Genomic DNA, 20,492 nt, shown 5'->3' on the forward strand with positions numbered 1-20,492 from the left:
TTTCATTATTTTTCATCGAAATTGTTTTTTTGTAGATGTATAATACGAAATAATCACGATACGTGTTTAATATTAGGTACAGGTAAAGATGCAACGATGGTGTCCGCATTGGAAGCAGAAATCAATAGACTTCAAGAACGTTTGATAGCAGTGGAAACAGAGAACTTATACCTCAATAAGAAAGTTACTCAACAACGATGGGATATGGACCACAGACTAGCAGAAATTGAAATGCAGATTTGTAAAGACGTTGGAAGTAGTGCAGATAGTAGTTGTGATGATAACGAAAGAAATAAAGAGTCGATCATCTAAGTGATTTTTCCAATTAAATTAAAAAAAAAAAAACAGATTCATCTGCGCTAAAGACTGACGTCAATATTATATCGAGTTATAAATTGTATTTATATTTTTTTTTTTCAATTACCAGGGTGAAATTTATAAAACCCAGGAAACTATAATTATTTTGGTTCACATAATATAAATAGATGAATTTATTAACAACGCATGTAAAATTCAGGCCCAATAAACTATTTTTAGAACCTAAAATAAAAAAATTTCAACCTCACATATTAAATGAACGATGGAAATAATAAATTAAACAGTTATTAACAAATTAAATAAATAATAAATGACAATTTCTCTACTTAATAAACTATTTGTGTATTGCATACCTATTAGAAATTCAATCATAAGATATTTACATGCCATCCACGAGTTACGATATATATTATAGGTATATATCTAAATACATGATGTCATGTAAATACATAATATAAATAAAGGCATTTTGAAACTGATACCGATCGTGTAAAATGTTAGAAAAATAAAGAATTATTTATTTGAAATCCACCAATGTTTACCAATTATTTGAATTTTTTTTTTTTTGCAATAACAATTGTTAACTTATCAAAGTTATAATTATATATTATATAGTTGCAGAGTTTTCCCTTATTATAATTTATTGTAGTAAGTTTCTATACAAAGTTTATTAGATAAAAATTAAAATTATGGGGACCAAATGATTAAATCGGTCAATGACTTTGTCGTCTGCATAGAATAACAAAATCAATAATATATATAATTCAAAATTTCTATTTCGAGTAATTATATTTTCAAATTTTAGATTTCCTACAATTATGTATTTGTTGTATTTGTTTTTTTTTATTATTATTATTAAAGTTGTTCAAATAGACACGATTTAATGGTAATACACATCATATTAGACAAACAATGTACTTTGAGCTTTTTTATATATATTTTTTAAACATATACCATATGCATATTAGTACTTATTATTTATTTAACACATGATTATTTTCATTAGATTGCCATAACCCTTGTATTCTATAACACTCAAGCTATAGGTACATGAGCTTTCCCCTTTTTTGTCATTAAATGAACGTTAGGTCAGCAAATAATAACATGTAGAGAAATACTGTACAAAATTTTTATGTGTGAAGAAATATATTGTAAATAATATATAATAATATATTATATTATTGTCATTATGAAAAGTGTTGATTATCTTGTTGCTTTATTATTATTATACAGTTAAAACTTTTATGCAAAGTGTCCTCAAAATTTATTATGATAAAAATTAATAACATTTAAAATAATAAATGAATAATTGAAATTGTTATATTTAAATAAACGTAAGTAAACTAATTAAATAATAATTTTAAAAAAGTAGGCAAGTAAAGTTTATTTAAAATGTGAAGTTTTTTTTTTAGCAAAATAACATTTTTTTTTATATATATATATATATGTATCTAAATGGACGAAAAATCACAATTTAAAATTACATTTTGCCTACGTACATGTATACCTATATATAATACAAATGACAAATATGCGAACAAATTTTAAGACACTTTGTATAATTTTATAACTATGAGTATTATATTAACTTATTTATAAAAATTAAAACTTTTATTCAATTATTTTTTTTTTTTTTTTAATCATGTATATTAACCATTAAATTATTAAATTTATTTTCCACAATGTCATAGTACCATGAATCGATTATACAATTAAAATAAAGTTCTTAAAATATTATTTACGATTTACAAATTATAATCTACCAAAAACCTATTCACACCGTCCTATGTTGCGTTAGTATTGACTTTTAAGTTAATCACAATAATATATTATGATATAGATATAATATAGTATTAGAACTATTATTATAATATAAGCGATATTTTTGAAAAAAAAATAATTTAAAAATATCATCTATAAATAGTATATATAATAAGAAAATCAAATTAGTAATAGCCATTTAAATACATTTTAAGAATAGTGCTTCAGACAACATCTCTTCTCAGACTGATTTTTTGTATACAATGATTTACTTTTGAATATAAATTTAAAACATCCGTTACAATATCTACACCTAACGACGAGAAAGTTAACATAACATAGCGACTTTCTGGATTCAATGTTTTTCCTTTTTATATTCAGTATTTAGATATTTGTAATTTAGAAAAAATATATAATAAAATAGTTAATACTAAAGATCTTAAACATTGGATAATAATACTTCGTATACTTATTAATATGATGGTTGTTATTAAACAGCACACATTTTTACTCTCGTATAGTTTAAAATTGAAATACACGATAACAAATAAAAATATACCGTGTACCTAAATTAAAGTTCTGTAAAGTATAATTATGTTATAATATTTGTTTATGTTCGCTAATTGTCTAGGATAAAAAAAATATATAAAACCATTTGAATATCTGGTAACAATAAAGATGGAATTTATTTATTCGTTAAAAATAAATATTTGTTACTACTGTTTCTAGATAAACGGTAAAGTATATATAAGTACAGCTGTGCAAATATTAATAATGTATTTCACATAATATATAACTATAGTCTATAACAAGAACACACAGGTTAATACAAGAGAAAATACGTGCCGAAGTCTAATCTTGCATGATTATTAGAATGAAGTAAATACATTTTGCAATATAATAATAATTATTATCAAATCAAAACATTTGAAATAAAACGTTACTACAATTTTAGTTTGTTTTATTGTGGTTATAATTAACCAATATGGAAAATATGGAATAACAAAAACACATCGTCTATACATAAAAACAAAAACATATCATAGTTAATATTTATTGATTTAATTAATAATAGCATGACTAATAAACTGCAACCAAAAACTAAATCTAACATTGATAAAAACAATATAATTTTTTTAAAGTAATTTTCATTTTCTATAAATACACGGGCACTAATATATTATAATTCGACAGAAAAACGAAACATTGGCAAAATCTCGGCAATACCCGAAAATCGACTTATTTATTACTTGCAACTTTGGATCGTATGAACAAAATAATAGTTATTTTTAAAATGACGTCAAGTAGTGTAGGAGAACAAATCATCTACATTACTACGGTATCCATAAAATATATGTGAAATACTATTCACGTTCTATCCTTTTTTTATTATAATATATGAGAATTCATCGACTACTCAACGACCCCTTTTACATTCATTCCATTCTTACACACCTGAAATTCCGACGCGGGACAATTTTCGTCCATAATTAACAGAATATGAATGGTAAGACTCGTATGCATTTGTTTTTCTAGTAAAATCAGAAGAGCACGATACCCAAAAAATAGGGCCTTTTCTGGCCTTTACAACAAGTTCACTTTTCGGCCGTTCTGGAATGTCCGTTTTCAGACCGAACACTATTTTGGTTACAAATTTAAAATATTTTTAATGTTTTTTTCTGTTAAGCTACCGATTTAAATAATAATCATATAATAGTACTATTAATTTAAATTTATCATTTGAAGAATGGCCATTATATTAATCTTATTTTTTGTTTATTGTCAGGTGAGTCAATTGGAATATACACATTTACATTTCACTGTATTGTTAATAAATGTAATTAATTATTTTCTCCATAATTTCTCATTAATTAGTTGAGACTCCAACACATAAGGCTATCGTAAAAATATGGACAGATTCAACAATTATTGGTTGTAAATTACATCTAACCCAATCTTGGTTTTGTCAAATACAAAGCTGAGGATTGGCTAGTGAATATAAGAACGATTTTTCAGACACAATAAATTGGATAAAATATACTTTTGGACTGTTATTTTTGAAACCATGAGAAATAAAAGATTGTTTTTTTGAAGATTTTATGTCAATATGCCCTAATAATAATAAATTAAAATCATATTGTGACTATTTAATGAACACTTATATTAGCGAGGAAAACATATTTCCTCCTTCTATTTTGGCATCAGGCTTTTCTGATTTAAGTAAAACAAATACACGCGAGTCTTACCATTCATATTTTTTTAATGTTTTTACAAAGACTTATTTAAAGACTTCCCTCTAATCATACATTGGTAATGAATGAAATTCAAACAGAACCGTATTTAAAAATACCAAGTACTGATATTCCGAAATTCGGAAAACTATTCCACCCGAAATTCTCACCGCTACTTAATAGCTACTTTATTTAGTTTTGAGTTTACTATTTTTATTCTACAACGAGTAAATGAACACGTTCAATTTTAATCTTGTGTAAACATGTAATATAATACATACATGTGTAAACATTTCCTTGTCGACGATTTTGGTACACGTAAACTTCAGTTTTAAATTATTGGAATTGATCATTTTCATAGCCAATAAAATCAACTTTTTACATTTCATATCCATTTCAGTCCAATTACTACTATACAATGCAAAAATGATTGAATCTTTCTAAAAATATAAAATAATAATTTTAAGTTTAAAATAAAAATGCTTATAAATATATTTTATTATACAACTATTTACTTGAATTATTATTGTTATCAAAATAATATTATTTATTAATAAAGAATATAAATATCATTTTTAGCTTAATTTTAAAAAAAGAGAGAAAAGTAGGTAACCACTTTGGTGTAGGTACAGTTGATGTCGAGTATCCCTCATCATTGAGTACCTAGATCATTGTAATGTATGTGTTAAATAGTAAAATTCGAAGATTAAAATAATTTTCAAATTTTTGTGATTTTGACAAATGTTGCCAACATTTTAACTTTAAATACATTTAAAAAAATATCATGCCTATGTATCATTAATATTTTAAATGGCTATAATAACAACGTATGAGGAACCTTGTATTACATTTTCAAGCCTATTGACTGAACTTTAATATCAATATTATAAAAAGAAAAAAAATCGAAAATGACAATCGTATATAAATAGCTCAGAGTCAAAATACTTTAATAATAATACAATTTTAATATAAACATTTGGTAGAACTTTCAAGTATCTACTTTATATTATTATAGTTTATTTCTATTTTTCATGTCATATTGTAAAATACTATTTGGTTTAAAAATGTATAGTATTATTTTACAATTTATAGTCAAATAAAAAACAAAAATTAAAACATTATATTATTACTTTTTCATTCATAGATCCGAATAAATAACACATCATGAATAGCTGAAAACTCACTAAAGGATGCACAGTAAATAACTTAATCGACAATATAGAACTTCCTAGTCGCCTTTAACAAAATCCTAAAAAATTAAAATATAAATGTTAATTATTAGCATTAATTTATGTGTAGCTTTAAATTTATTATATTTCAACCACTGGAGAAAAAGATAAACAAATAAACATTTTATTAAGGTAACAACGACACAAATTAATATAGATACATAAAAAGAAAAAATTGAATATCATTGGTCTTACTATTGCAACAACAAACCGAATAACTACGTGTGAACTTGATACTATAAATATTTGAATAAGAATTACTGGCCGAAAAATTTAATAATAGCCTTGTACCTTTCTATAAGAATCAATAATAAAATTAATAATTATTGAATTTGGGATTAAACATTATTATAAAAAAATTTCTACATGTATATTAAATTGTTGAATACTAATTTTTGATAATTTATATTTATAAATCCATACTAAATTAGCAGTACTTACCTACAGTAAATTATCGATAACATATAAAATAAGCAAACTACATTGAGCACAATGTACATTTTAATTATTTTAATTATGAAAAAAAACACAATAACCTTATAACAGTTTTGTGGTCCATAATTAAAATTTTTAAATCATCATATATTACATCGTATCTCTTCTTCAATTTTATTACATTGAAACTGGTATCTGTAAATATGTATTTTACACAATAAATATAATATCTACGTAGTGAAAATATCACGAATAATTGTATAAAAATACTAATATCTATTGAATTATATTATGAGTCTTGTCAAAAAAAACATTGACACATTAATACAATAAATTCGCAGAAAACTTTAAATTAAATCCCTAAAATAAATTATAGTAATAAAATCATTAATTATATTTAATATTAAGTGAAACAAAAAGTAACTCACTTAAACATTCTTTTGAACATATTATATTGTAGTTCAATGATCCACATGCTATACAAATTATTTCGATTCGAGAATTTATTTCATAAGCTATCAAAATTATAATTATATCACAAGCAACTGAGAAGTATGCGTAGCAAATATGTATTATTATTTCGATGATATAAAATATAAAAAATACATGTTATACGTTTCATCTGACGCTATTAAATATATATTAAAAATATTCACTTGGTAATTGCTGTCTGAACCATCGATATTTCTAATTTTAACTGTATATTCATTTAGTATATAAAGACTTAAAAGCCAAGAAAAAAAAACAATTGACCATATCATAATATATATATATAACTTTTATAGGTCTAGTTTGCCAATTTTTTAAAACATTAATATTATAGTGTTTATATGACGTTAAGTAATATTTTGTTACATCAATAAATTTCCATACATCTTTTGAACAATGCATAACTCTGAATATTTTGAAACAGCATAACATGAAATTACTTAAACATCCACCGTAGTACATAATCGCGGTTATATCATTTCTTAAATAAATAAGACCTATAGGAAACAACATCGATACAACGAACAAGAAAGATACAAAAATCATAATAACGATGTGATATATATTATAACCATACATTTTAACATTATTAGGATCTACAATTTGATATAAGCCCATAAGTCTTAAAAAAGTCAATGTCTTTGAATTCATTGCAATGATATTCTTTATATTTACAAAAATCACCTGCAAACAAATAAAAAACAAGAGAAAAAATAAATCAATTTTGTTGAAAACTAATTCAATGTGAAAATTCCCGTTTTCTTTAATTTGTTTTTGTTTTTCTTAATTAAAATAAAGTATTGTAGATAAAAATGTTTACTTTTGACTCCCCAAAGTACCAACTAGATCCAATTTACTATCAGAAACCCTCCGTGAAAATTGAAGTATTTTTACTGCTTCAAAATGTGATGATAGACAAAAAAAATATATTATTGTAAAATCAATACATTGGTCGCTCCGCTTAGAATCTAAAATAATAAAATTAGCGCTTGAAGCTATCAAAAAATAAATTATAGTTTATCTTAATTTATAAGAAGTAGGTATGTTTCAACATTAAACATATTAACTTAATTCTTTGGGTCTTAGGAGTAGTTTATAAATTAATAGTTTGTTAGGTAGTTTTATTTTTTTGGCAGTTAATAATGGTCGTAGGAGACGAAAGCAGTTATTAAGTGCGACAATTTTGCATTTGATATGTGGTGCCCAAGTAAATCGACGGTCGATGTGAATTCCAAGATATCGTACACATTGGGCATTAGGTGAGGTTTGGTTATTAAGAAATAGTGTCGGGCATGTGCTGTGTCGAAGAGTAAAAGTACAATGGGTGGAATTGGTTTCATTCATTTTTACTCCCCATTCTCTATACCATGTTTTAAGAAGGTGGAGATGATTTTGAACATAGAGAGAAGCTAAGTTAGGATCTACACTGCAAGCTACTATAGCTTTATCATCTGCAAAATCACCGACTAGGGTTTGGTTTGTGTTAGATTGGTCAGAGATGAATAAATTAAAAAGTAGAGGGGCAGTAACTGCGCCTTGTGGTACACCAGCACTAATTCCTGCTGAAGGGGAGATAGCAGAGCCTATACGCACTGAGAAAAAACGGTCTTCTAAATAGCATTTTAGGATTAAGTAGTAGTGACTGGGTAATAGGTATTTTAGTTTATAGAGTAAACCTGCATGCCATACCCTATCAAATGCTTGGGAAACATCGAGGAAGATTCCAGTACAGTAAGGTTTTTCCTCTATGCGTAAGAGATTTTATCAACTAATCTGTGTACTTGGTGTACGGTAAAATAGCTATTGCGAAATCCGAATTGAGAGTTGGGTAGTATATTTGCATCAGTGACTATGGGTAGGATACGTTTTCATAAAAGCTTTTCAAATATTTTTGATAGGATCGGGAGAAGACTTATCGGTCTGTACGAAGAAGGACAGTTCGGGGGTTTATTAGGTTTAAGGATCATAATTATAGTGGAGTATTTCCATAGGATTGGGAAGTACGATAGTCTGATCATTGAATTGTATATTTGAGTAAGGAATATGAACCGGGTGATTTTTTTAAAGGAATTTTTTTTATAATAAATTCAACTTCGCCGGGAGAAAAGGCTCGGGGAGGAAGGGACATTTGCAGAGGAGAGGAGAGAACATTTTCAATGTATTTGATTCTATTTTGAGATAGAATATCATGGTGTGGTTGGAATGTATTAGCTAAATGTTTTGCGAAGATGTTTGCTTGGTCTAGCTCAGATGTAGCCCAGCTGCCATCGTCGTTGCGTAAGGTAGGTGGTGGGTTACGGATATGGAAAAGTTTTCTAGTAGCTTTCCAAAGGGTACCCATTAAACATATACACGATAAAATGTGAAGAAATTATTACTTATATACTTTTCTAAGGCGATACATTTTATGTTTTAAAATTTTATAATTAAATTATTCATTTTGAAATTCATAATTAAATGGATGTATTAGACTACAGTTATTAATATAGTCATGCAAACTTTTATAACTGATTAATTTAATAATAATATCATATATCCCTTGTTTTATAGGTCAAGTTATGAAAAAATAACATAGATGCTTTATCAATAATTATAGATACTATATTATATCTACATAATTTATGTCAAATGCACGTGAAAATAATAGGTTGCATTTTATGCAACAAACCATCAAGAAGTTTCATTTTTAAATAATATTTTTCCGTTAAATAAGCATGGTAATCCTAATACTAAAAATGAATTTACTGTATTTGTGTAATGAACTTATCTAATAACATAGAAATTAGAATTTAGATGGCATAATTCTATTAATCTACACAAAAATTGCAAACTCGTATTTACTTATTTCATCTTGTTGGTATTTTATAATTAATTCTTAGTTTCGTTTATATTTGTCAATCATATTTTTCTCGGTTTTTTCCATTAATTTAAACTTTTGTACTTATAGGTAGGTAATATATTTTTTATTTTATTACCTACTTTCAACTGTTTTTCAGTTTTTTTTTTCAATTTCAACAGCAATGACAAATTGTTATCAGAACAATGTATTGCAATACATAATAATAGTAAATACAATAATCTTTAAATTAATACTTTTTATTTTATTAATAAACATAATAATTAGTATTATATTATACGCATATTCAGTGTGCAAACACCAAATAACTGTATTAGTTTTTAGGAATAAAATATAGGTAAAATAAACAAAATAATATTATTATTATATTCAGTGTCTAAAATCTAAATACAAAATACCTACCTAATTACATTTATTAGTGTTAAGTAATTAAGAATAATATGTGAAATAATAAGAAGTCCCAAGTATTAAAACCATATAATTTGAATTTGGCGCATAACGGTAAGGTAATTTTTGGTGTAAACCAGCGACACCTAATTTTGGGTACGCATAATTGTATCAAACACATTCGTAACGCACTTTAGTGCACGTCGTAGCATGTATATTCCACTAATATTTATAGGTCGTCGATTTATAGATCAGGTCTGATAGCGGGAGTTTGCTATCTAGTTCTACATATAAATCTGTGGGTATATGTTAATTCCACGATTACGCTTTATTTAACTGCAAAAATAAATATAAAATGTACAAGTACTAAATTAATGTTAACTTCGCTGATATTATAAAAAGAGTATACACTTACAGATCGTTAATTATACACACATATAAGTTATATATGATACAATCAATGTTATACAATATTAAAACTTCCAACAATGATTATGTTTATCAAATTGAAACGTCAACTTAACAAGTGTATTACTATCAGAATCTGCTTAATATTAAGTATACGTTTGTCATTAAAATTACATATATCGATGTACTCCACGAGTCCGTAACATGATTCTTACATGATAATATATATATATATACATGATATGGTAATCAATTGTACAATATTTATATACACCATGTTTTTTATACTTTTACACGATGAAAAAAACGATTTAATAATCAAATTCTAAAAATAACCACAACCCCAACTAAAACAACCTCCCTATTCTCATTATACCGTTTATGCAATAAAGTTATTTTCGTACATTTTAATAGCACTACTGCAGTTTGTCATGATTTGTTAATAAGATAGAAACTTTGAATTCGACTGACAATGAAAATTTGTGAAGTGAAACGCCTCCGTTCACCTATTTATATATTCATCACGCAATACCATTAACAACTAATAATCCTTCACTTTTAACTATTAATTAAAAAGTTTTTTTTTTTGTATTGTTATCAAAGTTTAAAATAATAGTTGTTTTGAAACTAGGACAACTAATTAAATCGCGGCCTTTAAAAGAAAAAGAAATCTTTTTAAATTAAATTTAACATGTTAATAAAAAGAAATACAAGTAAGTAACCACTCTGCTGTACATTATAGAAGCCGATAGTATGTCTATAAATAAATCACTATTGGATTTTCAAAATTGAAATTCAATAATAAATCATTACATATTATGAAAAACACTTTTGAGTAGACACGGTCTGATAAGTAATCATTATTATACCTAGTAATTTAAATGTTTTAATAGTAATATGGAGTACCTAAACTATAAATAGACCGCAGCATAAAATTAATCTAAATATTTTTAAAATATCATTGTATACATAAAATATAATAATACAAGTATATTCAAATTTCAAATCCCACGTTAAATATTTTTTTTTTAGTTACAAAGAAACTACAATAATTGTTATTCTATATTTAAATCTCAAATTTCGTCAAAAATATAAGCTTTAAATGTCTATAAAAAAAATTGAGTTATATATTTTTAGATTTTTTTGTACCTATATGAGCTATTTATGAAGGTCTTTGTATTCAATTTTCATTATTCAACCGAACGATAAAATCAATAAATTTACAACAACAAAAATTGCTAATATATATATTGCTAAAATATGTAATCTTAAAAATAATAATCTATACATAATAATTAAATCATAAATAATAAATAAATTATAACAATAATAAAATTGTTGTAATTAATAATATTATAATATATTTTAACTAAATTTAACTAGGTACTTACTTAAAATAAATTATCAAACAATTAAAATTCTAATTCATTTTATTTTATTTTTATTATTATAATTTATTAGCATTGAAAATATTGAATAACAAAAACGCATCGTCTGTGAAAAAAGAAAAATTTAATATTAATTCAATTTATTTATTAAATCAACTTATTTACGATTATACATTTTTGATAAAATAATAATATGACTATTTATAAATATATAGATATTGTAATATGTTTATTATTTTTAATAATAAACATATTACAATATTATAATTTTTATTAATAGGTACTTGATATTGATAAATATGTTTATGCAGTATCTATTAGCAATGAAATAAAATAATTTATAATATTTAAGTATTTAAAAAAAAAAAACGAAAAACACGTTTTCGACTTATAAAATATTTTCATTATATCTCAAATATATCACTATAAATTGTAATGGATGTATTGAATTTTAATTAAATTATAAATTATTATACCTATATCGTACATAATGAGCGGTACAAAATTAAAAATCAGATTCTATTTCTAAGGATTGTTTATATTTTACATATTATTATATGTAAATCATTATTATAAATTTCTTTATTCGATAGATTTAACTCATTTTTGTTAAAAAAATAAAAATACATATATATTTTAACTTATAAAGACAATGACGATTCAAAATACGCAATAGTGTAAATAATTTCTTAACATAAACAGCTTAATAATAAAATACAATTAATCTAAATATTTTGAAAATTTAATTGTGTATTGAAAAAAAAGTATGATGGAAATTTTTAAATCTAAAAAATTAATATTTTTATAATTACAAAAAATAATCAAAATAATTTCAAAATTTGAACGTCAAAAAGTTAAAAATAAATTATTTGTAACTATAATATTAAATGATATTTTCAACTGCTAATGAACAGCTTTTTAGCTAATAATATGAGATACTAATAACTTTAGCACTAACTTTTTAGTAATCTTTCCTAATTATACTAAAAAAAAAGACAAATAATTATATTACATTACACATTTGTTCTCATTTTTATACTCACATGACTAAACATTTCCAAGTTAACAATTTTGATATTCGTAAACTTCATTTTTAATTGGTTGGCATTATTTATTATCAAACTAAACAAAATAATTTTTTTGCTTTTTAAATCCATATTAGTCCAGTTGCTGTTATATAATGCAAAAATGATCGAATCTTTCTAAATATTAAAACACATATTTTGTTAAATCAAATATATACATATAAAATACATTTTTATAGTGATATAGTAAAACAAACTTTAAAAATAATACAACTTTATAATTACTTTTTCATTTATAGTTCCAAATAAACTACAAGTCATAAATAATTGAAAATTTATAAGAGGGAGTACAATAAATAGCTTAAATGACAATATTGAATCTGCATTATCACCTCCATCAGTGCTCTAAAAATATAAAATATAAATATGTGTTCACTTACAACCCAGTTTTTTGTTTGCGCTCATTTTATATGATTTCTTATGACAGATATTTTATTTATATAAAAGATGACCTTTTAACAATTTAACAATGAAGTATGAACTATGGAAAGATGTGTAACAAATATTTGTCATGACAAAAATAGAACACCTCTAATCATTTAATTTCTCAATGATACATTTTTGTAATTTCAACTCAAAAAATAATATTTTAAATTTATAACCATTAAATCAAAATAAAAAATATTCAAAAGCAATGAAAATAGTAAACTTTAATACTATTTTTTTGAAATAAAAATGGTCAGCCTCAGTCAATCCTATGGCAATATCTTACAAAACATTTTTCATCATTTATCTCCAGTTTTAAATGTCTAAATATCTAACCTCCCTAATGGTCAAACAAATACTACATTTAACAAACTTATTCCATTTTTTTTTCACGATATAAAACAATTGTAGGTACCGCATTACACTGTAATACATATAATAAAGTAGATACACTTAGAATATCTGTTTAAAGCAAAACTAGTAAAGAAATCTCTGTTTCAATTAATTATTGCCAAAGGTGTATCAGTTCTATGATTTCCCACTTGTAAACTTAATCACTCTATTTCGTAAAATATTTTACTATTCTCAAAACGTATTGTTATACATTTATACGACAATATTTTGTAATAACTGAAAATATTATTTATTTATATGTTCAGTTTCACCTCTCAAGGGTATCATTCCTTTAAAAATGAAAAAAAATTACAAAAATACATACAAAATATAATACCTACAAGGAAATATCTAATGCCTACATTTTTTTTAGAAACATTAAAGAATTAGCAAGATAAATTTTAAAATATCATATAAATACTTTTAAAGAATAGTTGTCAACTTACCATTGCAGCTATAGACCAAATAAATACGTGTGAACTTGAAGCTATAAATATTTGAGTTAGCGTTACTAACCGGAACATGTTATAAAAATCCTTTAACTTTCTGTAAAAATTAGAAACAATACAAATAATTGATAAGAACGAGTATTACTTAAAAACTAATTAAATTTGAAATAAATGTCGTTGAAAATCTTCTGAACTCGTCATTTTCCTGGTTAAAAAAATCAAGTCAGTAGTTTGATTTGGATTATTGGAATCATAAAGTATAATTTGTAATTATTTTTAAATTATAAGCTAAAATATCACTCACTTTATGACGTTTTGGTGGTCTGTTATTATCGTTATTAAATCATTGTATATTATGTCACATTTCTTCTCTATTTGCATTGAATTACCATTGCCTGTGAAGATTAAAATATATTTGAAAAATATTATATGAGTATTATACTAATTTATAGTTTTATAATAACAATTACAATTATAATTAATTGGTATTAGATAGTAAAAAATAAACCTCATACGCACTGATATTATTCTGTGTACATTTTTCGTAGCCAAATGATTCGATTGTATTACTAATTGTTTCCAGTTGGTAAGATATTGCAAAACATATCAGAAGCATTAGAACATCAAATATTATAGTGAAATATACATAGCAAACACTAACTATTATTTCAATAATATAAAATATGTAAAAATGCATGTTATATATTTCATGTGATGCTATTAAATATATATTAAAAATATTCATTCGGTATTTACTATATGAACCGTCAATATTTCTAATAGTAATGATAGATTTATTCATGACACATGGACTAAAAATCCAACAAAAAAAAGCGAATAACGCTATTACAATATATAAGTAAGTAACACGTATAGACCGTGTTTGCCAGTTTTTAAATACATTTCTATCGTAGTGTTTGTATGAAATAAAGTAAAAGCTTGTGACGTCAATGCATTTCCATATATCCTTGGAATAATACAGAATATTACCCATTTTGTAACAGGATAATAGAAAATTGCTTATGCAACCCATGTAGTACATAAGCGCAATTATATCATTTCTTAAATATAGCAAACCAATTGGAAACAACATCGATATGGCAAACATAAATGATCCAAAAAACACAATAACAATGTGATATATGTTGTAGCCACAAATTTTAGTGGAAGTTGGAGTTAAAATTTGATATAAGCCCATAATTCTTGCCAAGTTCATATTAAAAATGTATTGTTTTTCTTGTTTTGAATCCATTTTCGGTGTATATAAAAATCCCCTATTGGCAAAAAAAATATACAAATCAAATAAGATATTTTTACTTGACAATAATTGACCGACTGAAAGCTTGTTAAAAAAAATGACTGGTGAGGAGATGAATTATTAAAGGGATATTAGTGAGAAACCACTGGACAAGACAATGTAAGCATAATTCTTAATAATCTCTAGACCTTTTTAACGTGAACTAATAATAAGTAATTGACGATTGTATGTATTTTTAGTCGAGTTTAAAGTTGAATACTATAATTTAATTTTAAATATAAGAATTTAAACTTTTTTTAACAATTAATTCATTTTATATTTTGTTATCAATTATATTTGTTGATAAAATTGTTAAAACTTTTGATTTACAAATGACCAATTTCATAACTTGGATTATTATTTATTATTAATAATATGGGTAAAATCGCAAAGAATAAACACTTATAATTTATTGTACATTATGCTATTCATCGTTAAACGTTGATCGTTTACAAAAATATAAATTTTTAAATGTTTAATAGATCTAATAAATCAATATGAGTATTGAGTAGTAAGTATTTACATTTTCACAGCACTTCAGCAAAGATATCTTAAAAAGTTCCAGGGGGAGTACCTATCCCACTTAAGCCAATTTTTTTCCCCGTAACACGAAAAAACACTGATTTTTAAAAACCATTATGTATGTTTGCAGCACTTTTTAACAGGGAAATTTTAAGAATTCAAGCAGAAACATCGAGTTTAACACCATTTATTTTTCCGTGTAACACAAAATCATAATAATTTTGAAAAAAAAAGTTTGTGTACACGGAAAAAATAAATAGTGTCGAGCGGGATATTCCTCCTTAAACTTTTAAAATCTACCTGCTGAAAAGTCCTGTAAACATACAAATACATAAAATGAAAAGTAAATTGTTTTAAAAAAATTGATTTGCGTCTACAGCTTTAGTATTTAAACGAATACATGAACAAATATTTTATATATTACACTAATTATATAAAAAAAAAAATTATACTTTTTTTACTTCTATAGGTTAATAATACGCGTTTTAAAATACACAATATATTTTTTTTCAATTCGTCTAAAGTCATACAGAAATATGCAATCATACTTGAATAATATACTACTCTAATAACACATAGATTTATCTATTTCAAATATTTTAATGGAATTTATTTTTTATTATTTTTATTCATATAGATAACAGAAAGTGTACATTTTATCTCTAAAATAAATTAATTTATACTTTTATATTTATCGCTAATATTATTTAATATGTAACATTAATTACTTTAGAGGAACTAAAAACAAATAAAGAATAATCAATAAATAAATCAAACAAGAAGAGATCCCAACAGCATCAATTTTTTAGTTGTTATATCCTTATAAATACTAATATTGATGAATGTTTGTATCAACGTTTGAGTTCACAAATAACAGCAGTATAACGAACAACTACGTAACTCGACTAAAATTATGAAATAAAATAACGTACCTATTATAAGACAACTTTATGTACAACACAAAATATTATGTGATTACCGTTCAACAGTTCGTTCTTACAGACAAATTCATCATAGAAAAAATAAGAAATATGAAATCACAGACAGCCATAGACTAGCTGGTCATAACTTGGCTAATAATGTCCTGACCTATCCAAAGTCTGCTCAACATTAAAATGAACTGTGTAAAAAACCTTTATCCTCTATATAATGCAAAAAATAAATAAATATTATTTTTTCCTTGTCACTCGACGTAAATTTAACACAAATAAAAAACTTAAACAACAACAAAATAACATAGACTTTTGGCGTGACCAGAATAATTTATAACTCTAAAAGATAAACATTCAATTAAAAAAAAACTATATAATGATAATAAATCATCACCGATAAATAATTCATACTTACTAACTTATTGATAACTAATACGACACTATTTGGCATGATTCAAAGAATATACTTTTAAAATTTACTAAAATTATACATTTTGATTGTTAATTTATTCACATTTAAACTTTTTTTATAATAATAACACACTCTGATTTTTCCTCTATACAATATATTGATATTGTGTACAACAACACAATTAGACTGATTAACATCTAATGGTAATAAAAAATTGTTTGCGTCTATCATTCAAATAGTTAAATTCATATTTGCGTGATCAAATGTACGTAACAATAACGTTTCATACAATTCCCGATACTGTTATAAAATATATTATAACCAGTCACTTTAACCAGTAATCAATTAATCAATAAATAAGTTTTTCATTTTCAAGCATTTAGTGTATTTGTTTTTATTGATGTTGTTGGAAATAGATCGAACAACAATATTTTCATAACTGAAAGCAGAAAAATTTGAATAAGCAACACAATTGTAATACAATTTTTTGGTCACGATCTACTAAAAATATACTTTCCTTTTGAGGATCGACTTCCGTTGAAAAAAAATTGTATTATTGAATAACTATAATTATTAAGAAACATAGGTACTTGCATATAACATACAACAGGTCAGTGCCGCAACTAGGATTCTTGGGGCCCCGGACACAGTCAGTGTGTGGGGCCCTAAAGTCTATGTATATTATATTTTTTTATAGGTTACCTATACAAAATTAAAAAATGATGGTGATCTTTTTTAAAAGCCTAAAAATATAATGTGAAGGCCCACCACCCAGTGACCAACATATTGTTATTAAAATATTACTCCACTTTAACAAGTGTTTTTTTTTTTATTATAAATACTAATTAAAGCTTTTGTATATGATAACCAATTGAAATATAAATGTTCATTTATTTTAAGTGTATCATCTATATTCTATATTATGTAGTTATTACTTTTTAAAAACAGATTAAACAGTTTTATATACTCGATTATATAATAACTAAATAATCGTAAAAAAACAATAATCTATTGTATTTCGTATACAAAAACTATAAACATCTATTGCTGGCTGCTGCTTCTATTGACAATTATGCGTATAGTGTTGAAATACAATATACATAATATTTGTTTCTGTCGCACAGTTTATTTATTACTGTAGTGTTATTGTTACGAATAATAGGTACGCGTCTAACATATTATTCTTTTCTTCTAAAAGTATTAAACATACATTTTTCATACAACTATAACTATTATATCGACGGATATTATACGGCATCATTATATTCATTATCGTGCAAAATAATACTATTACACCCGACAGCGAGACCCGATCGCCGCCGTCTGCTCCGGCCGAGCATCTGGCGATGCTGCCAGTTTCAGCTTAACCATTCGCGAATGGTCGGTCAGCAAAAGTATGTCGCGAGTTTTCTGGTCTGACGAAAAGGCAATATTGTTCTATGCCGAACATTGCAGTGGTGTATGGTGCAGACGATGCAATTCAGCTGTAATCGCCGTCTTCGTGGGCATCAACGACATTTACGTCACATTTAGTGCGACCGAAGCGACCGGGTTCGAATACATTCCTATGCAAACTTCGGCCAAAATTCTAAACGGATTATCAATATCGGCCGATGTGCAAACGTTTTCGGGTTCGATAACCAGCCGCGGAGCTGGAACAGAGTTTAAGATGACTACGACTCAACGCGGGTATTAATAAAACGCGTTATTTATACAAAAAAATATTGTTTCTTCTTTATTATATTTTCAAGGATATAATACTTCATGATGTTACCTAATTATTAACGAAATAATGACTGATAAAATCTTTAATATAGAATATTTAAGTGTACTTAACAGATGATTCGTTTTTGTGTATAGTTATATGAACATGTTCATGTTCGATGAATCAACCTGCATGCGCTATAAATACTAAAATAAATACTTATTTTATAATGTATCAAGAAATTGCTGAACATCGTACTATAAGTGACGGCGCCAGGATTTTTTTTTAGGTAGAGCCAATGAAAAAAAATTAAAACGAGTATATTATTATGTCTAAGATTAGGTCAGTGGTAGAGTCGCCACTGGTAGAACCAGGCATTTTCAAGTAGAGCCATGGCTCTACCTTGTACATCCCTGGCGCCGCCACTGGTATCTATACATTTAACACAGTGAATTTTATTAATTGTAACTATAACACTGACAGTTACGATACATACAGCAAGGATATAAACTAAGTATAAGGATTGTAAAAATATATGATTCTAAAAAAAGTAATGCATAGCATAAAAATTATGTTTACCTATATTATATTTAAACATTTAATTATGTAAAACAATCTTTATCATATTGTTGCCATATATTTTTAAATACTGATAGACTATCTTGTCTAGAAATTGTTTTTCGTATACCTAAAATAATCGTTTATTTGTTTATCATTGAATTTAAATTTGACACACTCACTGCTTACCTATGATCTACAGTGACCTACTCAACGTAGTATATATATATATATATATATATATATATAACACTCGAATCCTAGGTACTGTATATTACAGCAGTCAGCAAGCGTATCTACTTGTGTAATTATCGTTTTCTATTACAGTATTACTGTTATTATTTTAAATATGGTCGCAGACCTCATTAATTTAGGCTAATACACATCTACATGGCTTATCGAGCAAATTTATAAATTAGTTAAATTTAAAATTTAAAATAGTTTATTCTCACTCAAAACTACTTACAAAATCGATACAATACGTCAATACCTTGAATATTAATACAAAGAAACTTGAACTTTTAATTATTTGTTAAGTCATAAGTTCCTGTGTGAACTACTTATGAAGAGTATTTTAATACATTTTCAAACCTTAACTTAAAAAATTAAAGATTTTATAAGGTTTTTCTATATTTTTTCTACTTGTAAATTTTGATTTTTAAAAATGTTACAAACATTTGAATTTTAAATGCATATAAAAAAATATTGCGCCATTTGCAGGGATGTATTTATGGAATCACCCATGGGGCCCGTGCCCCCCGCCCCCATTCATCGTATTTTATACTTATTTTTATTATATGAGATATTTTACAACTCTACGTCTCATGCACGCAAATTTGAACTTTTTGTTTGTGCTCCTCCCCCCCCCCATAAAAATTGTCTATATACACCCCTGGCCTGTTGTATACCGTATACTAGAAATTTATTATCATATGTTTATTATGCAGATAATGCGGACAATAATTTAATATATATTACATTTCTTATGAATGTAGTCAGAAAGTATCAGAAAAAACGTAATACATTTTTATTGACATTTAAAAAAAATTTATGGTTTATAAATAGTCAAAAAATGGTCAGAATATTATGAAAATACCATGTATAATGACATGTATGGAAAATGATAATATAAACATTTGGTGAAAATTTCAAAAGTTAGTGGTTATTCTTTTTTGAATCATAACAAAATGAAAAAATTAATTTTGTCAAA

The 20,492-nt window shown here is 25.2% G+C and overlaps 2 protein-coding genes and 1 pseudogene across 3 annotated transcripts in view; 1 reads left to right on the top strand and 2 right to left on the bottom strand.

The window, feature by feature from the left end:
- LOC113548841 (cyclic nucleotide-gated cation channel alpha-3) overlaps positions 1-1,535 on the top strand; it is a 102,470-nt gene extending 100,935 nt beyond the window's left edge. For both annotated transcript variants that reach the window (XM_026949925.1, XM_026949926.1), the window contains one exon: positions 77-1,535. In XM_026949925.1, coding sequence (XP_026805726.1) covers positions 77-312 — 236 coding nt within the window. In that variant the 3' untranslated portion in view covers positions 313-1,535. The remainder of the gene's footprint in view (positions 1-76) is intronic.
- Positions 1,536-3,030: 1,495 nt separating this feature from the next.
- Positions 3,031-6,098, bottom strand: LOC113560878 (annotated as a pseudogene).
- A 5,442-nt stretch (positions 6,099-11,540) lies between these two features.
- Positions 11,541-16,744, bottom strand: LOC113549629 (odorant receptor 46a-like). Its single transcript, XM_026951023.1, has 7 exons — positions 16,608-16,744; positions 14,376-15,130; positions 14,161-14,251; positions 13,854-13,953; positions 12,814-12,933; positions 12,547-12,705; positions 11,541-11,609 (listed from the first exon to the last, which is right to left on the bottom strand). The coding sequence occupies exons 2-7, from the start codon at positions 15,106-15,108 to the stop codon at positions 11,541-11,543; spliced, it is 1,272 nt and encodes a 423-aa protein (XP_026806824.1). The 5' UTR covers positions 15,109-15,130; positions 16,608-16,744.
- Positions 16,745-20,492: the final 3,748 nt, after the last annotated feature.

The sequence above is a fragment of the Rhopalosiphum maidis genome, chromosome 1, assembly GCF_003676215.2.
Source record: "Rhopalosiphum maidis isolate BTI-1 chromosome 1, ASM367621v3, whole genome shotgun sequence".
NCBI lineage: Eukaryota > Metazoa > Arthropoda > Insecta > Hemiptera > Aphididae > Rhopalosiphum > Rhopalosiphum maidis.